General features: G+C 32.9%; 3 protein-coding genes and 1 long non-coding RNA gene across 4 annotated transcripts in view; 2 read left to right on the top strand and 2 right to left on the bottom strand.

Annotated features, from left to right (window-relative positions):
• The window catches only part of LOC127961543 (mucin-5AC-like), a 609,977-nt gene that overhangs the window by 367,753 nt on the left and 232,182 nt on the right, over positions 1–10,042 (bottom strand). Inside the window, exons 9-10 of the mRNA XM_052560721.1 lie at positions 3,814–3,900; positions 3,657–3,701 (exon numbers count right to left, since the gene is read on the bottom strand). Coding sequence (XP_052416681.1) covers positions 3,657–3,701; positions 3,814–3,900 — 132 coding nt within the window. The remainder of the gene's footprint in view (positions 1–3,656; positions 3,702–3,813; positions 3,901–10,042) is intronic.
• Positions 1–10,042, top strand: part of LOC127961550 (uncharacterized) — a 301,565-nt gene that overhangs the window by 112,271 nt on the left and 179,252 nt on the right. The gene's annotated exons all lie outside the window — the stretch shown is intronic.
• LOC127961551 (uncharacterized) overlaps positions 1–10,042 on the bottom strand; it is a 256,120-nt gene that overhangs the window by 119,133 nt on the left and 126,945 nt on the right. The window contains exon 2 of the mRNA XM_052560735.1: positions 5,469–5,568. Coding sequence (XP_052416695.1) covers positions 5,469–5,568 — 100 coding nt within the window. The remainder of the gene's footprint in view (positions 1–5,468; positions 5,569–10,042) is intronic.
• Positions 1–10,042, top strand: part of LOC127961572 (uncharacterized) — a 464,915-nt gene that overhangs the window by 356,904 nt on the left and 97,969 nt on the right. The window contains exon 2 of the long non-coding RNA XR_008154468.1: positions 4,665–4,885. This is a non-coding gene — a long non-coding RNA (uncharacterized LOC127961572). The remainder of the gene's footprint in view (positions 1–4,664; positions 4,886–10,042) is intronic.

Below are 10,042 nucleotides of genomic sequence, written 5' to 3'. Positions count from 1 at the left end.
GAACAACCTTTCAAACGCCAGAAAATGCATTATATAAAAACAACGAGGCAATAATGATTGGTTAAATAATAAGAATGTATGTATTCATTAAATAACACTGTTAAAATGCATAATGTAATACAATTGACAATTTATTACATCATTATTACAAATGCCTGTAAAGGACACTGAAAGGCCTGATAACTGCAGTTGTAACACTTGTTAACTGACGGTTCTACTTTTTGAGCATAGACGCAAAAATGACATTTCTAACTTAAACTGTTATTAATTTTGAATTATTTGGTCCACAGACTTAAGGGTGGTCTCTTTTAAAGCAGACATTTGACAGATCATTGTATAAGTGAAAAAAGGTCTAAAGATTATATAACAAAAACTTTATGGAAGTTTAAGTTAATGAAAATAGAAAATATAATAATTTACATATATATATTTTATATAAAATATCTATTTTACAAAACATTTTACTATAAAACCGCTAGAAAATCAAAACCAAAATTCTGAACAAGTTATGTTCCAAATTTGAGGTTGATTTCTCAAAAAATGAGCTTTCAATGAGATTTTGTTTGGGAGTAGTACCAAGCTTGTCCACCAGATGACCATCAAACCCCATTAGTGACCATTTAAGGGCACCTTCATTTCCATAAATGGTTTGAGCGACCTGAAACATGTTTGTCCATTCTTTTCTCAATACTTATAAAGTACACATCGCAATCAGAAGTATTAAGGGTCAGTATGGCAGTATTTGATTTCAATTTAACCTCAAAAAACAAATAAAATTCATGCTACGAGAACCCTGGACTTGTGTTATAGTTCACAATGCATCAAAAATGGATAATCTATTGTTTTTCTATATATTCAAAACACTTTTAGACTTTTTTTCCCCTCCAAAAATACAATGGATGTTATTTTTTGAAAACTCTCTATGAAAATGAATAAAGTTTTTCACAAAATTTCCATGATTTCATCTATGCATCACTATTTCAAAGTAAAGCTCAGAACGCACTCTCTGACTCTGAGTACTCTTCTTGCATATTAATAAATTAGAGTTGCTCTGTAAAATATAAAAAAAAATCAGTCACCAAATATCAAAACTACAGTCTTTAAGCTTTCCAATGATATATATTTTGTCAAGATTACTTTAGGTTCTGACTAAGATATTACTGTTTAAACATGTAATCGCAAGTGTCCCACCGATGGGCCAGTGACAGTTAACAGGACGATCAAATCTTTTTTTTAATACTGACCAAATATTTAATTCAAATATCCACTTAATCTTTACATTTTGGCCACCATTTTAGGATAGAAATGCTAGCCTTTATAATTCCTTCAACAAAAACATGGACATCACAACTCTTACAAATCTAATTCTTATTTTTATTGGAGGTTTTTTTTTTTTTTTTCATTTCTGAATGCTTGAGAGACTATAAAATCAATCAGACAACTGTATTAGTAAAATCATAACTATATACAACTGACTAATTGTAATTTGTAAATAATACAATTTAATTACAAGTTAGCCATCTACAAATTTTATTAAAGTTATATCATGACCCCTATAGTAGGTCTTTTTTTTTTTTTTTTTTTAGTACTTCCATAATTTGGGGAGGGGGCACAACAATACAGTTCTGCTTAGGACACCCTTCAGCCAGCAGCGGCCTAACATCCCCAGTGACCCTCTCATGGGACACTGCACTTATACACAAAAGTAAAAAGTAAAATATATATATATATATATATATATTGCATTTGCTTTACTGGTCATTTAAATGTTTTCTTTGTGTGCTATATGACGTACATTTATTTATTTATTTATTTTCTGAGCACACTCAAATGAAAAACACATCAAACAACACCTCATTACTGAACTAAGTTATGTTTTGTGTTAATACTGTCAGAACACACAAGGTTTATGTACAGCCTCAGTTGGTTATGTCTGAAATGAAAGAAACAGATGCATGTCTGTATATTAGATGAGTGCAGGTCTTAAAGGTACAGTACTGAACATGCTGCCACTGTAATTAAAGAGATAGTTCACCCTAAAATTAATTTCTGTCATTGTTTATTCACTCACATGTTGTCCCAAACTTACAGTATATTCATTTCTTTCTTGTGCTGCAGACAAACGAAGATATTTCGAAGAAGAGGATAACCGAACAGTTGCTGGTCTACATTGCCTTTGATAGTAGGGGAACATACTCTGGAAGTCACTGTGAACCAGCAACTGTTTGGTTTTCCACCTTCTTCAAAAATAGCATTAATGTTTAACAGAAGAAGAAAACTCATTCAGGTTTAAAACTACTTTTGAGTGAGTACATGAAGGTGAAAAACAAACACACTAAACTATTTTAAACTTTTAAAACAAGCTTAACTTTGGTCTTTGTCTGATTGCCACCAGAGGTCATCTTCTGATTACATTGTCAATCACATTCAGACTGGCTTCTGGAAAACTGTCACATAAGAAGAAAAAGAGTGTTAAATAATATCTCAAATTATATTCACAACTTTGAGGTAAAGTATTCTCATGATACAAACAAAGCTATCAAGGTCTTCATTTGTGATTCATAATCTTATACATTTCATTTACCATCTAGTTAACCCTTTGAGGTTTTCTATTTTCATTATTTCACCAATATTATGATGTTAATACAATATGCATGATTATTTTAGACTATCTACAGAATATCATTAACTTTGTGCTTATTTTCATTGATTTCCATAATGTATTTTCTTTGGTACTATGGAAGTTAATGGCAACCTCCAGCTGTTTGATTACCAGCAATCTTCAAAATATCTTCTTTAATGTTCATCATAAGAAAGCAGCTCATACAGGTTTAGAACGACATGAGGGTGAGGACACCTTTAACACCTTAACACCTTTAAGGTGTTCCTGTAGCTCAAGTGGTAGAGCATTGCATAAAAGCGTCTGCTAAATGCATAAGTTTAATTTAATTTTAATTTAAGTTACCTGTCACACTTTGATGATTACTTTATTTAATATCACATGTAAAGTCTGTATAATATGAATTACTGTAAATTACATTCAAAGATGTATGCAAATATCAATAATATCCATAATCATTAAAATAATTATTGCTGTGTACAGAGAGAGAGAGAGAGAGAGAGAGAGAGAGAGAGAGAGAGAGAGAGAGAGAGAGAGGAATGTGTATTTCATTGTAGAACTGTAGACATCTCGATTTCCTTTTGGTGACCAGCTCTTCTCACACAGATGATCAAAGCATTTATAAATTCACTGATAGTTTCAGCACAGTCATTCATTACCTCTGATTAATGATCCAGCAGTCATACAGACTACAGTTTCAGCTGCCAATAAGACATGCAGACACTGCAAATGTGTGAGCTGAAGTCATCTCTGTGTTTGAGATAGTGAGCCATTTATCTATTTTAGAGATGCAAAAACCATAAAGGATTATTTCATTAATTATGATGAAAGTATATATTTACATATATATACAAGCTTTCTTATTGACTTGCTTTCTTTGTGAATGAGAAAATAAGTACTCAAGGTCTACACATTAAACAAGATAAGCTTTTCTTAAAGTCTTCATAAAAATATAATATATAATAACAATATGAATAATAATAAATGCAAAAACATTACACACATTAAACCACTGAGATGAGTAAGACAGAAATACCTCTCTGTGTAGCTGTTGTCTCGGGGGTTTGAGGAGTCTGTGTCTCTGTATAAGGAGGAGGATTTCAGTTCTGATGCGTCATATTTGATCAAATACATCTTAGCTCTGTTTGACTTCATTGTTCATCGACTGCTGATGTGTGTCAGTGATCATGTACCTTGTTCTGTAGAAGCTGCTGTAGTTTGACTTGATTTCTTCTCAGAGTTTGAGCTGCCGACTGGAATCAGTGTTGAATCAACTGAAGCTGCAGAAGAGGAATGATCAGAACATTATTATTATTATTATTATTATTATTATTATTATTATTATTATTATTTTAAATACATTACTAAAAACTGAAAGTAAGACTCAGGCAGCTCTAGCTCACACAGACAGTTAAGGACAAGGAGGAGAAACACAGTCAGACATAAATGTAGAAATGTAAGGTTAGATGCTGTTTATTTGTCATGCATTCAATTAAAAAAAGCTTTATCAAAGGCATGTTTTGCTATCTATTTAAAGTAACTAAAGTGTAGACAAGACACAGTGTATCTCTGAAGGCATCATTGTCTACTGAATTATGTTCAGTATTTTTGTAATATGACACCATCACTAAGGGGAGGAGCCTGCTAACAGATTTTAAAGTACCATTTATATGTTAATGCATTGTCCAATTTGAAAATTGTTTTATCAGGATGAATTTTGAGTGTTAAGCTTCCAAAGGAAAATGTGAACGTGATAGGTAAAAAAGTAAACTAAAAATAATTTTTGTGACAAAAGGACAGAACTCTGTTATTATGTATATGTTTTAGGTGCACTCTTGTCATAATTTAATCTATTAGTGTTTCTACATGATTATTAACATCAAACCGTGGTAAAATATCTATCTAGGAGTCGTATATAGTTTGTGATGATCAGATCAGGATTTAATCATAATATACTGAAGTGAGCTTGTGTCAGTTTGCGGGGTTAAAGAAATGTAGTGTTGTTATCTGAACACATGTCAGTGTATCTGAGTGAGGTCTTCAGGTCACAGTAAACATTGATCTTAACAGCTGATTCTGGACCTGCTTGTGTAGGAGCTGAAGCTGATTTAGAGCTGGTGACTGGAGACGGTGGCTTTGTTTCGCTTGGAGCTGGAAAAGATGAATGTTCAGATACGTCATAGACTACCATCATATTTAAATGACTGATGATTAATTGTTCATATAAATCATTTACTTGGATACTTGACAGTATATGTGGCTGAGGTCTTCAGTTGATCTCTGAGTTTAAGCTGACATCTCCACTCTCTGTTGTGATCTTCATTCAGGAGTGTTGTAGTCAGAGAGATGTTACACTGTCCTGAGGAGAATGAGATCTGAAATCTGGAGTCTGTCTGCAGATTCTCACCAGACTGATTCACCCAGATCAGATCAAGACCCTCAGAACGGATTGAAGTATCACAAGGGACTCGATCATCATTATATAACTGACAGAAGAGAGTCAGAGAGCGGCCTGATCTGATCTCAGACTGTGAGGATGATGAAGACACTGAAACAGAAAATCAGACAGAGATCACATGACAATATTACTGTTTAATTCAACATATAATCATAATATTCACAGAAACACTGACCATGAAGAACATGCAGATAAACATGTGCATCAGCTCCATGTTGTTGTTCATTCACAAATTGTCTGCAGGAGTAAAGTCCACGATCTTCTTTTGTGACTTTCTTGATGTTCAGAGAGCAGTCAGAGCCCAGACTCAGTCTCTCGTGTCTCTCTGTGTTATTCTTCTTTATTCCTCCAGCAATCAGTTCAACTGCTGTCTCTGACGGTCTGCTGTACATCCATGTAGTTGATGTGCAGCCAGAAAGAGCATTATTACAGGACAGACGGACATCTTCACCAGAACTGAACACACGAGTCACTTCTGCTCCACTGATACCTACAGATAATAATAATAATAATAATAATAATAATAATAATAATAATAATAATGTGGGTTAATGACTTGATTATGAAATCACTGATTCTTGAGACAAAACATATCCAGCTGTAACTGTGGGTTTAAAAATGAAAACATTATCAATTTAAATGTTTTTAGGGATTAATGATAGAATGTATTTTCTATTATTTTGTTATTGTTTCACAGTTATGCTTTATTATGTTTATTTTCAATTATTTCACAGTTATGCTTTCAATTTATTTTTACCATTATTATCTCAAATCTATATAACTACATCTAAAACAGAGAAGGGTTCAATCATTGTATAAACTGATATAATATAATGATTGATCCCTTCTCTGTGGACACACTGTTTTAGATGTAGTGAGAACACAATAAGAGTTTTTATTTTATTTTTTTTTTATGATGAAAAATAACTTGTTTTATCAAAAGCAACTCTTAATAATCTCTCATATTAAAGCGTGGTTGTTCTTCAAGGACACGTGTGTGTTTCATAAGGTTTTAAAGTTGTGTCCTCTCTTTCTGTCAGCAGCGTCAGATCTTGATTAAAATGTAAAATCATCAGGGAATCTGAGGGGCAGCTGTCTCTCTGAAGGACCTCGTCACATTCCTCCTCTGCAGAGTACATCAGTGTCACTTTAGAGTTTTACAATATTTTAAATCCTAATGTTAATATTTCCTGTGTCACAACCATGATACGTCAACACCATCTTCCAGTTTCTGATAATAATATTAGAAATATTTAGATCATTGTATTCTCCTGAAGCAGGTTCTGTCAGCATCAACAGAGAAAACAACAGCTGCTTCATCAACTCTATTAGTTTTGTGAAAGAAACGACAAATTTGTCACCACTGTCAGATATTTATTTTGATCATATTTCTTTATGACAGTTTATATTTGTTGAGGAATAATTATTGGCCACATGTGAAAATGTAAAATGTCTTCTAACATGAGAATGTGTTTGGAAATGTTAAAAACCAAAAGAGAAAAGTTTGGAGGCTGAATCAAAGCATAGTTTCATTTGTCTACAAGATTACATTTTTTAAATTTTTCACCCTGTTTTGTCCCACTTCTCAAGAATCAGTGAAATAGTTTAATTTTAGAATGTATAATATTTTAAACTCTGATCCGCTGAACTATACGATGTGTTTTAAGACAAAAAGGTTTGCTCAGCTGTGATATCTGACTCCTTATCTTGATTTACAGTAATGACATTTTTTCAGAAATGATGTCAACTTTTATGTCAAATTTCTAAAATGTCTAATTAAAGCAATAGAATTAGAAAAAGTAAGAATAACCCATCCGGCACATGACCGACCTTCAACATTGAAATATGATTGAAATAAAGTCAGCTGTTTAACTTTCAAACAACGTTGAACCGGTTTAATGCTAAATTGTTGAAAAAGGTTAATACATTTTAAATTATTTATATTAAATTATTTAAGAATATTATTATTTTAAGAGCATTTTACAATATTTTAATCATGATACCTATTCTAAAATCTAAAGGTATATTTTAAATATTATCATCCTTAGCGACAATAAAACTAAATACATTTTTTTTTGGTTGTTTTACTTTATTACTTTGATCATGATTGGTTAATCTGGCTGTCATCCAGGAAACTGGACGGTAATATTTTTGTGAATATAGGAGATTGCCTGATATCCATTAACTTATAGATTCTTCTTTTAAGATCTGTATCTATGTTCAGGTTTACATACTGTATAATTATGTTCCATGAAAAAAAAAAATAATCTGTTCTGTGTTCCAGTTGTTCTAAGCATGTGAATGCAAAACACTTGGTTTCTTATGAAATATAATGGAACTGTTCTTCATTTCTTTAAAACGTTTAGGTTGGGGCCACAGACGGGGCTTGGATTAAGCCAGGATTAGGCACTAGTTAAATTAGAACATTGAAGTAGCTTTTATAAGCATGCCTTAGAAAAAATAACTAAATAAATCTTGAGACAAAACCATAGCACTGACATACATATATATATATATATATAATACTCAATAGTTGCCAGATGCTGTCCTTTTGGGGAATTCTTCTTCATGTGGTCCTGGAGGACAGTGATTCTGCATTATAAAATCTGTCTTTGTGGTTTGTTCCAAATTCAGACGTCTGGTGGAGATAGACTCATTTTGAAAGAAGTCACACTTCTGCCGCCTTGACAGTGTGTATTTTTTTATTTTATTTTTTTTAACATATTTGATTATATGTTTAAAATGCTGCCATACCATTCAATTTCTCAGTTGCCATGTCTGAATGTTTATCTTTGTAATAATGCTGTTTCTATGCTCCTCATCTCAATATACAGGTTTGACAAAATGGAGAACAAGTCTGAGCCATGCTCTCCAAATAGTACACACTGCAGCCCTGCAGACACTGCCATGAGGTTTACAACAACTGCTTACCAGGTGTGCAAATTAAGCTTGAAAATGTGATCACTGCTCGATACATGACAAAATGCAATGGGAATAATCATTAATATGGCTGTGCATGCATGTCTACTGTTAATAAAGCAATGTTGGTATTAATGTCTTCTTATGAATAATAAAGTAGAGTACTTCCTAGAACCAGGAAGTACGACCATATTATCCCAGTTCTGTCAATACTGCACTGGCTCCCTATCATGGGCGTAGGTTTAGGGAGGACGCTAGGTACCTACTAGTCCCTATCAATATTTTGAAATGGCAAATTTGTCCCCACCAATATTTAGCAAGCTCCTTTGAACTGCTATTTGGATCTTTGCACTGCTATTTGGATCGATTCTAACGGCCAGGATGACGACAGTACAAGAAACGCCGTAATTTGATTGGCAGCGGGATATCTAACAGGCTACGGGCCGGGACTACTTTTGTGCTTGCACTAGCAGTTAAATGCGTTGCTGCATAGTTTAAGTGTATGTATATATAAGCTTGCATATAAAATAATCTCACACCCACTGTGTATAAAAAGTGCTGAAATACTCAATCTTAAAGTCTATTATTATTGTTAAAAATGTATATTTTCAGTGTTTGTTTATTAATGTTTTTAATATATAATATAAATCAATATTAATTGCATTTATTTTAAAATACTTTAATCATATAATATTACGAATATTATTAATATTTGAACATGTGGCATAAACACCTTGCAGGAGCCATTGTTGTCATGTGACAAGAAAATCATAAAACATAAGACCCTCATCATAAAATATGTTTGAAATCATTGCTATTTATGAAATCAAAGTGGTGTAAACTATTTTAAACTGTATAGAACCGACATTAATTAAAATATTACATTTCTGAGAATGTTTTCTACTAGAATGTTAAAAGATGGTTTCTTTTTATCAATTCTTTATTAATCTTGTCATTGACTTACACAGTTGTCTTATAAACACAAAGATATTTGGAAGAATGTTTGTAACCAAGCAGATCTCACAATCCATTAACTGCCACTGTAGGAAAAATTATTATGATCGTAACATGAGGGTGAGAAAATTATGACTATTTTCATTTTTGTATGAACTATCCCTTAAACAAACTACAGTTGTTTGGCCCATTTCTTGTAACCTCCACCCCCATCTCTTCCTGGAGCGAGCTTCAGGTGTTCTGCCATTGCTACATCCCATTCAGAGTCTCCACCTCTTCACAGCATCTGAGGCAAGAGAATACATTTCTTTTTAAAATAAATAAAATAAAACATGTGAGATAAATGACATGCACTTATTTTCAAAATATCTTTATGGTCTACAGCTAAAAAAACAACAACCTTGGACCACGATGAATGAATCATGAATGAAACAATAGGAAAAAAAGGTAATCAAGCATTAGATTTTATTTGTATTGTACAAAAGGTGTTATGCTTTAATGTGATGCCCTTGAGAAACACTCACAGTGTAACTGTGAGAAAGTGAACAGGACATTTCTGATAAGACAGGAGAGCTGTGATGTCCCCTGAATAATTAATTAAAGCGTACCAATAAAAATTACATCAATATAAGTAACTTTAAGCCTTCTAACGTTAGCTAATTTTAGTCACACTCAGTGAATTTCAGTTGACAACGTGGGCATCATTTCTCTCGGTTCCTTCGTGTCAAACAAGTAAAACTCAAGCATGTTAATCAAATAATACAAAATGTACTTACCCCACAGTAGATTTTACGTAATTTATATCGACAAATCTCCCTCCAAGAGTCCTTTTCGAGTCCTCTCCTCCTCGTGGTGGTTGCCTGCTTGATGTACCGGAACTTCCGGAAAGGAACTTCCGGAAGAAATCAAGATCTCGCGAGATAATCTATCCTATCGCAGGATTTTGTAATATCACGAAATATATCAGTATGTTTTGTGTCTACATCTTGGCAGCACCGTTTTGGCATTTACATCCAACTCAGACCGAAATTGTGACCGGGTATATATCTGTTTTACATGTATATGCATAGATTCAATAAAAATAATAACAA

This window comes from Carassius gibelio, chromosome B7 (genome assembly GCF_023724105.1).
Source record: "Carassius gibelio isolate Cgi1373 ecotype wild population from Czech Republic chromosome B7, carGib1.2-hapl.c, whole genome shotgun sequence".
NCBI classification, from domain to species: Eukaryota; Metazoa; Chordata; class Actinopteri; order Cypriniformes; family Cyprinidae; genus Carassius; species Carassius gibelio.
Note: the sequence above shows the minus strand (reverse complement) of the source record. Positions and strands in the feature narration are given on the sequence as shown.